Source organism: Anticarsia gemmatalis, chromosome 23 (genome assembly GCF_050436995.1).
Source record: "Anticarsia gemmatalis isolate Benzon Research Colony breed Stoneville strain chromosome 23, ilAntGemm2 primary, whole genome shotgun sequence".
Classification (NCBI taxonomy): domain Eukaryota; kingdom Metazoa; phylum Arthropoda; class Insecta; order Lepidoptera; family Erebidae; genus Anticarsia; species Anticarsia gemmatalis.
The window spans coordinates 6,297,183-6,316,604 of record NC_134767.1 but is presented as its reverse complement, the minus strand read 5'-3'; the positions used below and the strand labels follow the sequence as shown (position 1 = coordinate 6,316,604).

General features: G+C 34.0%; 2 protein-coding genes across 2 annotated transcripts in view; one reads left to right on the top strand and one right to left on the bottom strand.

Annotated features, from left to right (window-relative positions):
* Positions 1-12,024, bottom strand: part of Rcd6 (Reduction in Cnn dots 6) — a 28,504-nt gene extending 16,480 nt beyond the window's left edge. Inside the window, exon 1 of the mRNA XM_076129879.1 lies at positions 11,843-12,024. The gene's annotated coding sequence lies outside the window, so the exon portion shown is untranslated. The remainder of the gene's footprint in view (positions 1-11,842) is intronic.
* A 4,919-nt stretch (positions 12,025-16,943) lies between these two features.
* Positions 16,944-19,399, top strand: LOC142983112 (peptidoglycan recognition protein-like). Its single transcript, XM_076129948.1, has 4 exons — positions 16,944-17,076; positions 17,766-17,964; positions 18,505-18,623; positions 18,885-19,399. Exons 1-4 carry the CDS (start codon positions 17,004-17,006, stop codon positions 19,106-19,108), a joined length of 615 nt encoding a protein of 204 aa, XP_075986063.1. The 5' UTR covers positions 16,944-17,003; the 3' UTR covers positions 19,109-19,399.
* The last annotated feature ends 23 nt before the right edge of the window (positions 19,400-19,422 follow it).

Genomic DNA, 19,422 nt, shown 5'->3' with positions numbered 1-19,422 from the left:
TAGGCTATATAACATCACGCTACGGTCATTAGGAGCGGAGTAGCAACGAAAAATGTTACAAAAACGGGGAAAATTTTGACCCATTCTCTAAGGTGACGCAAGCGAAGTTGCGCGGGTCAGCTAGTCATTTATACATATCATAAAACTAGTCATTAATTCTGTTTTCTGGTCATTCAATCATTGTTCTGGTATTTACTTCATACGTTAAGAAAATATAGTTTCGCGTTGCGTACTTATTCTTTACCGAGTAAATCAGTTCACTTGCCATAGGTACGTGCAACAAGTAACGGTGTATGTATTTGTAAGTGCTTACTCCATAGTTTCATACATATTAACTGTACACTACACCACAAACGCATTAAGGTTTACGCATAAAAGGACACTTTGTTACAACTCTTTTATGTTGCGAGAATCGCTAACTTGTTTTAGTGACCAAATCGTCGGTGGAAATCCTGAAAATCCTATTATTATTTAATCCTATTAATCCTATCATTGAAGTATATTATTTAAGTATTTCACAGGAAAAGCATTAAATATTAAAAAAATAGACTATACCGTACGTAGATTTTGTATTTGATGTATTAACTCTTGGCAGATGAATGTATTGTTAACAGACTCTCGTGTCATATATGCTATTTTTTCAATTACCTTCATGATTTTATGGTAAAATGTAAAGCAATTAAAAATAAATTTAAAGAAAATCGGGCTGATTGTTATAATTATAGGATTAAAACTGAACAGTATATTTAATAAGACTATAACGTCTCCAGAACAGTTTATAGGCGATTAAGCTTAGAAGTTATTTAGTCGCAAGTATGCAGTTTTCTTCATTAACAGCATCGTTAAAATGCAAGTTAAATTTATGAGTAAATCATATAGATTATTCTAGATAACTAAACTATAATTCTATTTTAGTCGTAAAGGGTAAGGTCAAAAACGACATTCCGTACTACAAAGTTAGTAAATAGAGTGGTATAACTTGTGGTTTTAACTTTTATAGTTTTCGTTAACTTTAGAAAAAAACTATTTTTACAGTAGGGCTCCACTTTAGGGTGTAAGGTTCCTAAGGACCTCAGATGACTTTATACAATATACAAAACCAGGTGACCTGATTAAGGTAGTCTTAGTGCTCACTTTCTGACTACCTAACAAGTTAATTTTTTTTTGACAACTCCCGCACTAGGAATTGCTCCTGTGTCGCGGGGACTTCTACAAACATACAAGCAACGGACACAAAGCACAACCAGACCCGAAACAATTATTTGTGGATCGCACAAATAATTGTTCCGTGTGGGAATCGAACCCTATAGATTGTCTTGAGGATCGAAGTCAGTGGAGTTCTTTTCATTCGCCTGTGCTGCTTGCAGTAGCCATTACTTTGCTACTAGACAAGTAACCATACTACACTTATTCCACTTCCTCATAAGCACCCTACAAACACCACATTCTCAAACATTACGCGTCCGATCATTCAACAACAATCGCGTGTTATTAGTCCGCAACAAGCCCAGCTAACAAGTCGCAAAAAAACTAATGAAATGCTATAATGAAACAACACGGAAGGATGGACGCAATCGGTTAAATAACTTCACAATTAAAACGTGTTGCGAGTTTCTGTGAGCTGCGAGCTTCCATTGTTTTATTATGAGTTTTATAAGTAAGTGGGTTGGTGTATGTAGGTGATGAGTCCGTTTACACAGGTGATAGGTCATTGTCTTCAATTTTTGTAATGCTAGATAATTAGTGTTGCATCGTTCTATTTTTGTGTACTGTTTAGTCGTAATTGTGATGATGATTATAATTGTTTTGACGTCTGTAATACTAATTTGTAAGCAAAGGTGTATAAATACAATTGCAAAAATAGAAAATTGTTTATTTCGATAACAATATTCATACAATAAAATTGTGATTGAAGCATTATTTTTAGCTGAAAATAACATGTAGTAGGAGGAAACATACATCCAATCCATAAAATGTTCACCGATAATAATTTTGGCCCCATTTAGTAAAGAGCAAGGAATGATACCAAACTAGGTGCTACTATTAAAAATATACCATAAGAAAATGGAGGAATCGAACTCCCGATCAACAGTCGTATACACTCCCAGACCACTTAAGATAAGTTGTGGATACATTTTATAAACCTCTATACGGCACACGCGTGATATTGCAATATGAATATTCTTATCAACAAAACAAACTAGCAAGTTAGTTGAAATGGCTCAATCCAATAAAAGTACCTAAGTAGATACAGTCGGACATACCAAACAAAGCTGGGAGCGCATTCGTAGTTCCTCGAATTGAGTTAAGAGGAATGTACTCGGAAATACTACGAGAGCAGTTACGAAGTTATACACTGTAGTCTGTAGTACAGTTGGACAAAGAATGTTCAGTTGTTTTGAGAGAGTATTTTTAGTAACGGTGGAGTGAACATTATGTGTATAGAAGAATGTTATATAGAATGTGTATCCGTTGGAGAATTGGAGTGTTCGCTATGTTTAGTAGTGGTGCATTAGGTTGAATATTTTTATGTAGATACAAACATGAGGAATTTGTTCGAAGATTGCTGATTCCTCAATGTTTACAACATAAACATATTTAAGTAAATTAATCCCAATATCATCTTTATGTTAGACAGAAATCACCAAAAAAACCTCCTGATTGCAGCATAGTTGGCAATTGGGGCGGTTGTATATTTAAACAAATATCAGAATTAATCAAGTTTATTAAAACCCTATCAAAATTAAGATAACAAGACAAAAAATATTGTACAAAAAATAGCGACTTTTCTCTGTAATTGTTGTTCATTGTAACTTTTAATTCGAGTTAAACAGGACACCGTTCATCCTAAACCTACATCCACATTTAGCGACCATCGGAAACAGATAACCAATAGTCTGTTAACCTGGATTATCGACCTAGTTCCTACATAAATAGAGTGCATATTAACGATACAGTTAGGTCCTTCCGTCACCATGATATTATGGTGCTCGGGACGCGAGTTCAATGAATGCCTTGAGGAGTTAGAACGTGAATTGAATGTGTTATGAGGACATTGTTTGATGTCATAGTTTTGAGTCAGCAGGCGTTTATGAAGTAGCTTTAAAATATATGGAGTAGGGCTTAACAATAACTGATACACTAAAAGAAATGCTTTTGCCTGGAAATTCTACTTATCCTCGTGAACTTTTCCTAGTACAGTTTTTTTTTTACTGGCTATACGATGAGTTTTTATGTACTTTCTTATATTTAAAATGTTTTTAGTACCTTTAAACTTAAGCAGAGGTTGTATTTAGTGAAACTAAAATTTCGCGGGTTCACCATAATCTCTTGTTATGTTACAATCGCATCATACCTAACAATACACTTACCCCCGGTTTCTGAGGTACATTTAGCGGTAGTTTATCTATTCAATACCATTTTTTTATATGAGTTTAAACGCTATTGAATAGGTAAACTACCGCTAAATATACCTCAGAAACCGGGGGTTAGTAAGATAAAAGATATAAGCTTCAAACAAGATCAATTATAGTATTGCATTATGTGAATTGCATTGCCGTCAAAAGTACTGTTTAACTGCAGTAGGAAACAAGGCTTTCATTAACTGGTTGCACTTTATTCACTAGCAGTTTACCTTGAGATCAACAATCCTGTCGAGTATGTTAAAATTTCTTTTGTTGAGTCAGCACTGCTATAAATAATGTTGAATTTTATTAACGAGAAAGAAAAGTGTTTGTAACCTTTATAAAAAAAATGAGGAGCTTATTTTGAGAAGATGAGTCTCGTAACTTGAGTCTAAAGGTGTAACCACAATCATCTATCGATCGAATCGATCGTAGATTTATCAATCATTCGTCAATCAATAGCATCAATTGATTGGTATAGCTCTAAGCTTGCCAACAATGTGTCATAAGTACAAATTAAAAACCTCTATCTTGCATCAGATGCTAACGTTATCATTCAAGTCGCAAGCAGCTCTTGAGATTTTTAGCAAAATTTATTTTTTTACGATAAAGACATACTACTAACAACATTGCCAGTTTCTGCGGCATTCTTTCATTGCAGCAGCTGTGTAGAGTTTTATCTCTATATCACAATGTTGTATGTACTAAATGCTTTGAAAGCACTCCAAACATTTTAAAAGCGTACTTTTATAGCAGAAATAACGCTATAATTTAACATCCTTTTAGTGCATTGCGGACATTGCGGCGAATGTAAAGGACTTGCTTCTAGGAGGCAATTAGTTTGTTGCAGATAGTCAGCTATATATATAAACCTATAAAAGTAACATCTTATGTATAGAGAATAATTTGCAATAATCAAGATTTTTGCTTAAAGAATGATATTCAGCAAACAGCAGCGAAAGTGAGACAGACACGAAAAGACAAACCCACAGTCCAGAATGGATAAAAATTGCCGAAGATCAGCTACAGTACAAAGATATGTTAAGCAGTAAAATGACCGGAGTAGTAGTAAAATAAATGTTTTGGTAATGAATTATAAATGAATTACAATTAAATTATTGAAAAAAACATATTAAAAATATTTAACGCACCGACGCATTCCTGCAATTTATTCTTAATTCGTGACACAACATAATTTTATATGCGTTTACCATTCGTGACCTATTAAAACGTATTCGTATTCTTGACATTTCAAGTTCAAGACAAAAAAATCCAGCCAGTTTACTACCATTTCAAACTTAAAAAAAAAACAGCCAGTTGACAATCCAAATGCAAGATAAAATATATTACTAAAAGGTGACTGACTGACCGACAGTGACCTATCAACGCACAACCCAAACCACTGGACGGATCGGGCCGAAATTTGGCTTGCAGGTAGATGATGCTAAGAAAGAATTTTGATCAATTCCATAAGGGATAAAATAGGGGAATTAGGGGATGTAAGTTTTCATGAAAATTCTGTCCTAAGTCACAAGCCACACGAAGTCGCGGGCAAAAGCTAGTGCAAGATAAAATCCGATCTGTATACTCCCTGCATTCATGTTCAGTGTATAAAATGTTAGTCAAATGAGAACTCGTCCTAACAGCAACATAAAATTTTAAGTTAGCCTGCGTTTTCAAGCAGTCTGATGTCGCTGATAAAAATGTTCCTTCTCTTTTTGTGAACCTGTTTTAAATGACCACTATACTCTGTGGAGCAGATGTTCCAAACTAAGAGCTAAAGAATAAAATAATGGACGCTAAAAATACTTTTGGTTGCCGGGTTTAAACTGATATGAGTTATGTTTGTAGATTTTTTTGCAAATGTTTTACTGCTGATGGTAGCCTTCATCTTAACATTTTAAACCGTGGTAGATGCTATCAGATTCCTATGTGTAAAATTAAATTTATGAGAATGCTTTTCTCATCCCACTATTGGACAAATACCACCCCATTTCCTTCCAAGATTGAGTTAAAGGATAAATAATAATGTTTGCTAAAACTGTAGAGACCAATTAGTGGCTTGTTCCTACTAATATTATAATGCGAAAATTTGTGGGTATGTATGTATGGATGTTTGTTACTCTTTCACACAAATACTACTGAACCGATTACGATGAAATTTGGTATATAGGTAGCTGAAGTCTCATAACAACACATAGGTTACTTTTTATCCCCGGAATTCCCGAGGGATCGGGATTTACACGGGAAGGGTTTCAACGCGGACGAAGTCGCGGGCGGCCTCTAGTTACTAAATAAAACAATAGTATGCCATTACATAGATCTTTGAACTATAACACCAGTTCATATTTATTCTCAAAACAATTTAAAGGCGTATTCGCCCACACAGTTGGCATGTTAATACCATGAGTCACAGAGTACGAATGACGACCGTACATAAATTACGTTGATTGTCTTATAATATTCGTGTTGTATTTGTATTTATATTGTATTTGTATTGTGGACTACACGGACCATGTCCGGATTGTATTAGCGTGAGATAATAGCAAATAGTCTATTGGAATGTTTGTTTTGTATTAAAATAGTACTCGATGTTTAGTTAGTTGATAATTTACTTATTCATTAACTCATTAATACCTTAATTAATACCTTTTTGCACTCACCGTACATGTATTTAAATAGTTAGTCAAGTCATAAACCTATAAAACAGCCAACGTAGACCCTTGGTATACGATACAGTAACTGAAATATAACACATTATTTACAAAGTTCTGGAATCACGTTTCTTACTTTTGACGACAGTTATTTTTATCACACCTTCACTAGAAGCTTGACCTAGGATAATAAACCTTTTTGAATCAAAACCTTTGATAGTCAATTAATGCTTATTATGAGTACATCAGAGTTTGTTTAAGTATACGTAAAGATACATATATCTTAGACCTTAGTATACATATTTAAGGTATAAGAAGCGAGAGTAATTCTGTCTCTGCGATGATATAATTCAGCCATGTTTCTCCCAACAAACTAAGATTTATGAATGGTCAGATTTACATAGAAATACAAGAATTGAGTAACATTTAGTTCGATAGTAAGTTATTACCTACCGGCCGTGAATTTAATTGAGTTATGGTGCGGTTTTATTGCTGTTTCCGCATAATTTGAGTGTTGCGTAAACATTTGAGAGTTTGTGGACACGCACCTTTTTATTTGCACCTGGTGTTGATAAGGAAAATCTTCTAGAAACCACAGTGAAAGTACTTCTAAAAGTGTATACCAACTTCTAAAGCTAAATATTATTTTAGGTTCATGATTCTTTGAACAGAATTAAGAACAAGATAAGCAAATCTCCAATCGCGATATGGGATAAATCCCAAAGATTATCTCGCTCAGGAAAGCATTTTGTAAACCTTATGTAAGGAAGGAAGGCAAGAGAAAACTAGCTAGTAAGCAGGTTCTTATCTTGTGTGGTATTTTACAAATAGGCCGTTGCTCAGCAGGCGGATACTGACATCAGCTAAATAAAAAAAATGAGGTTTCTCCATCGTTTCTGGTTTATAAAGCCAGATATTAAACCAATATTGTACTTTAAATGGGCCTATTTTCTATCCAAAAAACAGATACTAAAAGTGAATTAATAACTAACTTTTCTTTACCGCTCTCTACAAAAGAGGCAATCAAATATTTAAATTACATTTTTAATACAGAGTTATAATACGATACACAATAGATATAAATAAACTGTTGAGTCATAATTAAAATGGTAATCAAAGCAATGAGTCATGGAGCGTCAACAATATAAATACTGTATGTACCAGGTACCTAGATGTGATGATGATTATGTGAACGGAATAATTAGTACCGAGTATTTCTTGAGAGGAAGCATATTCCCCTATCCGCTTGGCCAGCGTAACGTCCTCGTTTGGGAGGAACCCCTTTTTCCTTCCAAACGAGGGAGGTGGCCCAGAAGTGGGACAGAAATGGGTTAAATGGTCTATGTGACAGACAATAGATTAGAAAAGACAACTACAGGTATCCAAAAAGTTGTGATCCCTTTTATTAACTTTATATAAATGAAAAGTTAACAACTATATACCTATAACTGGATTGATGACTCTAGGTTAGTTGTCCGCACTTCACCCAACTTGTAAAGAAGGGATGTGCAGTCAACTTAAGTTCACAACTGAGGAGACCTAAACCAAAGCGGATTTGCAGAATATGGATGACAGGCGTAAAAGGGAGAGGAGAGGAGGAGGAGGCTTGTGCCCCTCACTGAGTTGAAAAACACTGTGAATGATGGTGACAAATAAACCTATTCTAAACAGTGATTATTATTTAGCATAAGTATTATTATTATTTGGCTACATACACAATACACATACTACAATAGTGACTAATTTACCGAAGATTGCATTTAAAAAGCGGATATTTGCATACTTATATAATAGTATGTTTGTGGTAAACAAGTAAGCAGTTATGTGTCATACATGATTTATGCATATGAATATTTTTTAATTGTGGATAATCTTCTTCTTATAAATATTAAAATTATTCATTATAAAAACAGCTGCAAAGTTACATATTGATGGATGTCGCTTCTCAATCACTCTTTGACAGGTTATATCATTTCATATTTTAACTAAGTTACGTTTTTAATTGGCCGGTTACTACTAGGAGTATCGAAAGTCTGACATTAAGAGTGTACTGCATCAATGATCAATTTTTAATGCAAAATTTATCGATAGCTAGCCGTTTGTCAATAGTCGATGGTGTAGAAAAAATCGCGCCACAGGAATAAAATTGTTTCTGATGACATGAATTAAAGTAATTGTTTAACCAATAAGCTCTCATTAGACTAAAGCTAAGCCCGTGATCCCTAACCCAAATTAAAAAAAGTCTGTAACCCAAATAGCCTGATAAACCTAACCTCCATACACACTTTAAACACGTGTTCGAGTTATAAAAACAAACTTAACTTCGACAACTTACTATCGGCACTTGAAGTATTGCCAACTGTTACGTGATACGTCTTATAAACGAGAGTTCTTTATCTTGACATCATTAATGTTTGTGAAGCTTTTGATAGCTATCGTGATTAATTGAACGTTGTAGTGTGACGTCATCGTTACAAAGTTGTGTGGTACCTTTTATATAAATGGAAGCTAATGTTATGTTAAGCAATGGGGTGTTGATTATGGTCTTCCTCTTATAAATAATGTATTAGTTATCCAAGACGTGTGTGACTGGGACTGGGAAACAAAATGTTTCGGGTTCGATTTTGAGGTCGAGTTCATTGTTATATCGTAGCAAAAATTATTATTTAAAAATTTTCATACGTTTATACACTTGTATTAGTATAAAAATATATGTTTGATTGTGAAAACCTATGAAGTCGCAAAATCAATTATAAATTTGTAAAGGTAAACATGCTAGAGGTCAAGTTTTTGTGGTTACAATCTGGTTTTCTACCTGCTAAAGGTGACTTTGTGTCCAAAATGCAATTACGATGAACCCAGAATGTTTTGCTAATAACATTTGATATTGCCAGTACCGATCCAAATAAAAAATATAAAAGAAACCAAAGGTTTTCGAAACAGTAAAGTATACCAGCATTTGCTGACTTGCCACTTCGAGAACCTCGGAGTAAAAATTCTTGTTTCTTAATTCAAATTATAAATTATCTGTGTAACAAAATTTCATTAAAATCACCCAGTATCCCTCGTATTGAAGAGGCATACAAACATCCGTACATCCATCCCCACAATGTTTCGCATTTATAACATAAGCCTATATAGAGTTCTCTGGTCTCTGCCTAACCCTATGAGAAAAAGGCATGATTTTATGTATATATGTATAAAGAGCATAGAATCTAATAGTGTACCATATGCTCTCCTATCTCAAGATTAAATAGCCATAGTAGTATAGGACAATCGTAAAAGGATTGTAACTAGTCCAAGGATACAGAAGTGCGGTGCCGACAAGGTCGCGTGTGGGAACTAGGGTTTGTACCACAAAGTACAACCTTCTAATGTAATGATCGTTGTGTTATGAATAACAAGTGGGCTTCCTAAAGTTTTGTGGAAGGTTGGAGATGAGATTAACTGAAAAAGGTAAGGATAGTGAATAATAGTGATTCTTTTATGCGATGTTTTGGATTCATGTTATAACGATGATGAAAGATGAAATATTGCCTTTAGAAAGAGGAATCTACATTTTGTAGGTGGGATGTTAACGAAAAGTTTTGACGCAATAAAGGGGTCCGGTAACTAAAATCAACGTTTACAATTTTATAATGTAGTTCTGGTATAAAAGTAATTTAGAAGGCAATTGGAATGAAAGATATTTTTTAAATTCAACTCAATGAGACTTGTGGGAGAAATCGGAGAATTGCTTTACTGTTAAATAATATTGATTTCCCAAGAAAAACTTTTGGCTTTATTGTCATAATAATATGTTTCGAAAAATAGTTTCTCTTGAAAATTAATAAATCGTGAAGTTTACTGTTGGTAAGTTATTGTAACTCCGCTACACTACAGTTTTCCAATACACTACCTACCGTTAATGTGTTAGAGCAACATCAATCAGACGTCAAACCGGCGATGTAATGTGAGTGTTATAACACTACATGTCATAATAACAACTGAACTATTACGGTACACTTGTGTACGGTTTCTTGTTATGTTATGTTTAACACTAGATTGTCCTTGTGACTTTGTCTGCGAGAGAAAAGAATAGAATCTATGATTGTACTATTAAACACGTGTGGCTTCGCTTGCCACTTCCCTTATTTCAACCAATCTTTAATCTCAGTTCTTCAACTATGTTCGTATTAAGTTGCATCAAAATTGATCAAGTGGTTTCGCTGCGAAAAAGTAACAGACTTTCTTATTAGTATTAGTTTAATTTACTGCGAATTACTGTTTTATTTTGCATAAAACCAATCCGTAGTTTAAAAAAAATAAATTCGTAGATGCAAGTCCAACTTTCTATTAAGTATTACATTTTATTGTAATTCGTTCATTAGTACCAAAGGGTCTTACTTATAACGGTCTAAAAACATAATTATCACATAAATTAATTTAAATTATCTCATACAACATTAATGGATTCACATAATACATTCCATTTTGCTTCTTAATGTGTAAATTAATATTACGTACTCATGTTCTGTATAACGGAAGCAAGAGTCAGCAAGACTATAATAATGTGCAGAGCGCGTTGATGTCTTTTCTATGTAAATGTGATACACCTTTTTAGTGAACGATTGTTCTATTATTTTTGTAATGTCTACTATATTTATAACTAGTTTCCGGTCGTGACTTTGCCCACGTAGTAAAATACCGGTATTTTTTACTAATATGTCACAATAAACGACATGCGATTTGAGTACGAAATAAATACACACGACGCATTGTTTTATTTAAAACTCTTTAATGTGGAGATGTTTGTATTGCTTGTGTGTAAGTTTAAGAAACAGATTAGTAGTACATTTTATGGAGAAAAAATGGCTTTTTGACCAAAAATATTTGTTTCATCTATCGTCTAATAACATAATTTTTCTTGCTACTGATAGTTTTTCCATTAATTATCGCCGGTATTAACTTGAATTCGGCCCTCATTCCTAATTATTCTTCTATATTCTAATAGTAGTTAGACAGATAGTTATATTCTTAGTCGATGGTTAGTCATTATAACCAATAGTATAGGTAACTAACTAAAAACTTAACTACTTCTGAATTAGTCTTAAAAAAATCTCACATCCCATCACTAAACAAGTACCAAACCAATGTCACATACATCACATACATTAAGATATAATCTGTATGACAGACAAGGTAACGTACAAGACCTCTAATAAAACTATCATTATTATACATAATCACCTGCTAAGATTGGCAAATAGTCATCAATTGTAGTGAAATAGCAGTTCTTGTGTGGACCATGTGGGGTTCGATTTCTAGGTTTGGCAAATAAATTGTGGGATGTTTAGGTAGGTTTAAGGGTCTATTTTTGAGATGATTGTTAGATGTTGTACGTAAGGAGTAATTTTTTCACAAGCTACAAAATATGCTTAAGGTCTGCTGTGGTCCCAATCAGGGGAAAATATTTTAGAATTTACGTTGCTCAATGTAGGCTTATGACTATTAATTACAGTTTAGTTTAGTTTTTGTGGATTAACTATTAGTTTCTAGAAAAATACTCATATCGAACGCAGTGCAAGGACTCAAAGGATAAGACTTCTGGGGTACGTTGTTATTGTAATAATGATTAAAATAAAATTTTCAGAAATCTTGGTAATTCGTTGATCAACTGACAAAAACCCGCCGCTAATCATACAAAAGTAACCAATGACCCAGACTGGTATCATAACAAAAACATTTCTCAACATCAGAACAACTATTTACAAACCATTACCTCATTGCAAGCAAAATACAAACCTTTGATCCGTTAATTCCAAAGAAAAAAATATTGCACAATATTCAAACACTAAACTAACACTAACACAGATTAAAAAGGTTTTAATAAAAAAATATCAGCTGATATTTCTTCGCGGTAATATTTGAAAGTGGAACGTGTGCGCCCGCGCAGGCTTTCGGCGCGATACTGACGCGTGATTGGTTTTCCGAAGCGCGGGAATGCATGTGTCAAAGTGACGTTTAGAAAACAGGTTTTTTATGCAAATATATTGGTTTACATATTGGCTTGGCGCAACCTTAAAGTATTTGGTATTGTGGCAGTGATTGTCATATTTGCCAATAAAGTGTGAAATAGTTTTATTTCTTTTTCAAATAACGTATGTACTTGTTATCGTACTAAAATTATACATGCAAAAGTTTGGTTGGTGCTTTACGATACTCAACCAAGCCAGAACTACTAAAAGAATTTTATAGAAACTCGGTAAACAGATAGTTTATACCCGTATTAACAGACAGGATACCGAAAAGATTTCCACGCAGATGAAGTAAAAGCTAGTTCCTTCATATAGCAGAGTTTTACAGTGCCTGATTCTGATATATATCTATGAAAGAGCTATTTAACTATTCGGAATTTATTGAAATAATACTTTTACTGAATACTGTAATAAATTGCCTCACGTCAGAATGTTAATGATAAAATTAACTAGAGAATATTTGCCGATAAACTTATGTATTTATTAACACGTTCCCTGCCCGCGACGCGTATGTGCGTTCTACAAAACGCACATACGCGTCAGGGGCAGCGAACGTGTTAATCACCTGTCATATTCAAACTTTTGTTAAAGTTGGCAATATTTGATAATTATCATTTTTTTACATAGACGCATGTTCACGCGACCGATGAAATGTTGTGGTTGTCACACAACATATTGCCTTAAAGTAATGCAGAATTAAACTTTGAATGACACTATAAGAACTACACTAAATTATTTTGGTTATTTTGGACTGAAATAAAATTTATATTTATCTAATTTGACGTATGTTAAAGACAAGCTTAAATGATCTATAATTTTGTATTAATAATAGACATTTTAAGCTTCTATCTGTGATATATTCAAGGAGAAGATTTCGTCCTAGAAAACCTACAAAAGCCATTTAATTTTGCAATCTAAGGTGAAAAGTCAGTTTATCATTCCTAATGTTTGTTCTACGTCGATAAATATAAAGAGCTCAGACAATTTTGTTTAAGTAACTACTTATTTAAAATGCTCAAACACTGTGTACATTACAGCAGTAAATAATAATTCAACGTCGTATGCAATTTGTAACAGCCTGTGGTCTAAGTGGAGCGTCCAGTATTTCAGCATTTGGTAACGATCGATCTAGTACTGTCAGCCAACATGTGCAACGATTTAGGTATTGAAAGCGAATGAACTGATTTATAATGTCATACTAGCTCTTGCCCGCGACTCTGTCTACAAGGATAATAGTTATATTGCTTACTAGCGGCCGACTTCTTCACTGACTAAATACTTTTTCATTTCAAATCAGCTGTTACTGAGATTCAAAACAATGAACAGGTGAACAAACTCTTTTAGTTTTAGCTATTAGTTTATCAAGGATAAAACCTATCATATCCTTCTTCAGTTCTCAAACAATTTTGATGCAAACTTTCACTTAAATCGACTCAGAGGTTCAGGCATAAATAAAAGACAGTCACTTTCGCATTCGGAATATTAGTAGGGACTTCGAAGTGTTGATAACACACTATAAAATATTTGTAATGCAATTGTAAAATTCTGTAGGATTTATGAAGTTACGTGTAGGTAGCACATTCGCTGTTCTTTATGACAGACATAATAGTTAGTATGTTATTTATGTTCATAATTATGTGATTTACGAGACACCAATTGTTACATCATTAAGAAGCCAGTAATTCGATTATATACTACTATCGACTAACGACAACTAGCTAGCTATCGAGAAATTTTGCACGAAAATCTGATCAGCGCCTCTAGTGGGCTTCGTAGCCACTATTTTGGCGGTACTTTTTATTTAACAAACTTTCAATATTTGACAGTATCGACTGTAGAGAATTGCGTTAGTGCGTAAGATAGTAAACTTTTTTCATACTGTAGTTCAAGATCTAAATCAACAAAAATATAGGGTAATTGGACATTTATGATAGTCATTGACTAGTTTTCATAATACAGCGGTTTGATACCATAATCGATTGAAGAAAACGTGTTGTGCTGATTCCACATAACGTGGGATAAAGATAAGAGAAAGAAAAAGAAGAATCATATATTTATAACTTTAAGCTCTTACTTCACGCGATCTGTGAAAATTTCCTAACAGAAAAATTTAAATCGTGTACGTTTTGTTGGAATCAACTTGGAGTATGCATCGAGACCCCTTAGCATGTATCGTATTTGTTACCACTGTGCTATATAAACAGTCGAATGTATCAAAACCTCAATACAAATTTAAAGTAAAGATATCAATCTCAATTATGTTTATAATTATCAATTTATATTCTCGTTTTCTTTAATTTAAAGTTGTATATTCTATCGAAGAGTAACATGCTCGCAGACGATAAATCATCTTGGAACGGTTCTTAAATGCATCGAAACCTATCTATTACTGCACTCATAAATTAAACATAAACAATAAAAATAGATGCAGCGTAAATACTAAACAAACGGTGTTCGCTCTACTCACTTGGTCAATGTAGGTTACATATTATTACACTAGTTTCTGCTCCTGGCTTCACGTGAAACGATTTCCTAGGGTAAAAGGTATCTTATATGTATTTCAGGTTATAAAATATCAGCGTAACAAATTCCATCGAAATACGTTCAGTAGTTTTTTCGTGCTTGAGTAACAAACCATCCAAACATCAAAAATTATGCATTCATTATTTTAAAAAACAGTTTTTTCATTTGTTCCGGTGGAATTTCGTCAAATTACCTAGCAAAAAGGAAAAACGTAGAAAATCTGTCACTTATTTCTGCAAAACCTATAAAACTATATTTGTGCTATGTTTGCCACTTAATTCAACTAACTTCCGATAGCGAATTTGTCTGCGTGAATACATCTCCCGGTGTTAAAAGTATGTGCTAATCTAGATTAAAAACTATATGGGCACCAAATTTCATCAAAATTCGTTTACTAGATTTTTGTGAAACGGTCACAAACATTCATACACCCATCCTCACAAACTTTCGCATTTATAATAAACTAGCTGACCCGCGCTACTTCCCTTGCGTCACATAAGAGAGAATGGGTCATAATTTTCCCCGTTTTTGTAACATTTTTTACTAGTACTCTGCTCCTATTGGTCGTAGCGTGATGCCTTTAGCTTTCCTCGATAAATGGGTTATCTAACAGTGAAAGAATTTTTCAAATCGAACCAGTAGTTCCTGAGATTAGCGCGTTCAAACAAACAAACAAAAAAACAAACAAACAAACTCTTCAGCTTTATAATATTAGTATAGATTAGTATAGATCATAATAGGAGGAAGCGCGATAACATAATATCTGTGCTATATTTACCGCGTATAGTAAACATACGAACGTAGCATTACTCGATCAGTATTCTACACGAGTGTTAAAACACCTGGAGGCCTAGTTAACTCGCCACTGTGCACTTTTATGTGCGAGTTTTTTTCATATTTCTTATGTTGTAACAGTCATCCATGCATGGGAATTACTTAATAATGTCTAAGTTTTAATTGAACAGAGTGAGGTAGTTGTTTCTTGATTGAAGTCTAGTTTATAGAAGATTACAATTATTGAGTTGTTTAAACATTTTACCACTTTTCTTTATTCTAGCTCAGCTCAAGTGTGTTGGGAGAGCCGAATGTTTGTAAAGCAATTGGCAGATTTCGAGTGCTTAGGCTGTAGGTACAAATTTCAATATAAAGAATACAGCACTACATTTCAACATAATATACTATCTGAAAATAAGACTGTTTGTGTATGTTAAGAACAAAGTAGCAATTTATTAATTACAGTTGAATATTACGGAAAGGCTGAACTGATTTCGTTGGGCTTTTCACTTGCAGACAATTACAGACCGATGCGTTTAAAATAATATACAAGATACATACGCAAATATATTATTACCTAGAGCAGAAAATATTCCATCTTCTTCTTATTCAATATGTTAGATAAAGCAAAAATATTAGTTCCCAACAATAGAATTGAACGTACCTATGTCTGTTTCCTTTACAAACAGAGCCAATGACTCAGTAGATTTCCCACGACACAAACAATACATTTTCCGTCCTTCTTCAACTCATAACAAAGAAAAAAGACGAAGCTATTTAGGACAATTACTTAGTTTCAAGCCTTGTGTGTTAGATTAATTGTAGATGTGATTTATTGTGAGATTTGACTTAGATTTAGTTGCACGTTATATAAGATTATGTAGTTAAGATGCTGGAATTTGCTCATATAATTTAAAATAGCCTTATTTACTTATTTCCATCTCTATACACCCACGGTTCTACATACAAAAAAGTCTAGCCTATATTTTACCCGGGGACACAATCTATCACCCTGCAAAATTTAATCAAGACTAGATAAGCCGTCTCCACAAAAAAGAGAGAAAACAAACACTCTTTTACAATTCTAGTATTAGTGTTAGCATAGAATGGATTTAAATTAGCAGTGTAGTAGCTACTGTACATGAACAATTTTGAACATTTTTCCTATAAGAGTGCATTGACCTTTAAAAAAATAAGTATTGAAAATATTAATTAATTTTATAATGTAATTAGCATATTGTTTAGAGTTCCGTACCCAAGGGGCAAAAACGAGACCCTGTTACTGACTTCCCTGTCTGCCTATCTGTCATTTGATTGTATCTCATAGGCCTTGATAGCTAGACAGGTAACATTTCTACAGATGAAGTATTTCTGTTGCTGCTATAACAACAAATTGGAACCATAAAAAAATAGATTTAAATAAATATTTAAGGGGCCTTCCACACAACATACGTGAATTTATAGCTGTTTTTCTAACTTATGATAAGGAACCCTTCGTAAAAGAGTCCAAGTCGCACTTAGCCAGTTTATTCTTCTGAGTAGACGATATAAAATTAAGACGTTTATTTTTCCTTTATGAAACAAGTAATTCAAGTTCCCTGCATCCTCGTTTAGTTTGCGTTATAAAGTTGATGTGTAAAGTTGTATACAAAATGTTTATTGACGTATTTGCGTTGTGTATTTATATTGTTACGGTAAATGCAGGTAAATATATAAGACTAGCTGACCCGCGCAACTTCGCTTGCGTCACGTAAGAGAGAATGAGTCATCATTTTCCCCGTTTTTGTAACATTTTTCGTTACTACTCCGCTCCTAATGGTCGTAGCGTGATGATATATAGCCTATAGCCTTCCTCGATAAATGGGCTATCTAACAGTGAAAGAATTTTTCAAATCGGACCAGTAGTTCCTGAGATTAGCGCGTTCAAACAAACAAACAAACAAACAAACAAACTCTTCAGCTTTATAATATTAGTATAGATAAATTATATCCACACTATTATTGTCTTAAAGTACCGACGGACGATCATTCAATACTGACAGTCCAGCACTGACAAACGCTGATTATTAACACAGAAACTTAAAAATCATTCCCAGTCCGTTTATAAAATCATATAAGTACGCATGTATATCTTGAATGACTCAAATCATCCAGTTTTCCAGCGTCAGTGCCGGCCATACACTTTAGTGTTTGCAAGATGTTTTTAACCTTGTATGCAAAACTCACTGCTGAGCAGAGTGTCTTGGAACAAGCTATCATTATTTATAATTTTTACATACCTAACTTAAAAAAAGTTATTTAATTGGTTTCGAACCTTGCCCAGGTGCAAGGCCTTTCAATGTTCTTATTCTTACGTATATAGATTCTCAGATATATTTATTTTAATATTTCAGATTGCGGAGTAGTCTCTAAAAAAGAATGGGACGGCCTAACTCCGGTCCACGTTCTGTATCTCCCTCGGCCAGTAGAACTGGTGATCATTCATCACGCTGCGACGTCTACCTGCACCTCTGATAGCAACTGTGAGGAACGGGTCAGGGCTATACAAAGCAATCATATGGAAAACTTGGGCTACTGGGACATTATTTATTCGTAAGTTTAACATTACTCAATGGCTTGATATTATTTTGTATGACTTTCATACAGATATTGTTCCTTGAACAGTGACGGCTACACTGCTACCACTGGGCCAGATGCGAGGCGCTTTGAGGCGCCCGTAGCCAGTTGCGCTCACCGGTGAACGATCTGTGGGTTAAGCAAACCTTGGCGCGGTCATTCCATAAATGGATGGATTAAGATAACAGTCGTTAAGCCACGTCAAAGGCCTTCGGGCGGCTTGAACAACTTTGACACTAGGTTGACCACTTACCAAACGACAAGAAGCAGACTGGGCCAGAAGTTCGTGGGCTTATTGATTTGTTGTGTCTGTTTATCCAATCTTAATAAGCGTCTGCTGCCAGTCACCCTATCTCCTTTTTTACTTCGGTTTTCAACTAGGTATTTTCGTGTCGAATTTCACTCAAAACTTGATAGATAAATGACATTGGATAGACTTTTGGGTCTATAATACTAGTGTAGACTACAGTACAGAGTCCACTTTTGTAGATTCCTCCATAAAAATATTTATTTCAGGTTCATTGTTGGAGGCACTGGTAAAATATATGAAGGCACAGGATGGCTGCATGTTGGGGCTCACACTATTGGCTACAATAAGAGATCAATAGCTATCTCATTCATTGGGAATTTTAATAGTAAGTACCTACTTATAAGTTATGTTCCCCGGTATTTATTTACATACTAAACACGCAGTTTCAGTGCTCTCTCATGATCGTATAGGTAATCTTTTAAGACTATAGGTATATAATATACCTACTTTTTGTTTTGATATCAGTGTTTTACCGAATATAATCCATTATCAGAATTGTACAAAAAAAACGGGTAGGTACAAGAAGAGACACCTTAAATATTCACCTCCCTAATATAGTTTTCAATTTGGTTATTTTGTTTCGCAGATGACACCCCTACACCAGAATCTCTGCAAGCGGTAAAGGAGTTCCTACAATGTGGTGTTGAGAGTGGTCATTTGACGGAGGACTATTATTTGATAGGACACAGGCAGCTCCTCGCTACAGAGAGTCCTGGAAGGAAACTTTATAACGAGATCAGGAAGTGGCCTCATTGGCTAGAGGATATTAGCCAAATCGATAGGATTTCTAATATTGATTTGAGAGCATAGAACTACAACTGTTTTTCCATTGTTGCAACTTGGTGTTTTTTTTATGCCTAACACCTGATTTGAATAATGAGCACTTTTACTATATAAAGTGCGAAAAGCTTTTTATAATATTTAAGCCAAAAAGGTGTACTTTGGCGTATGGTGAATGAGGGTATTAAATGTTTTTTTCTTATTAATTATTCATTCGGTTAAGTTGGTAACTGTCTACATCACATATTTTGCAGTAGTGCCATAACAAGGAAAACAAATCGATAAAAAGAAATAATGTATTCAGAAAATAAATAACTTGAATTTACCGATGCAATTTGCTTTAT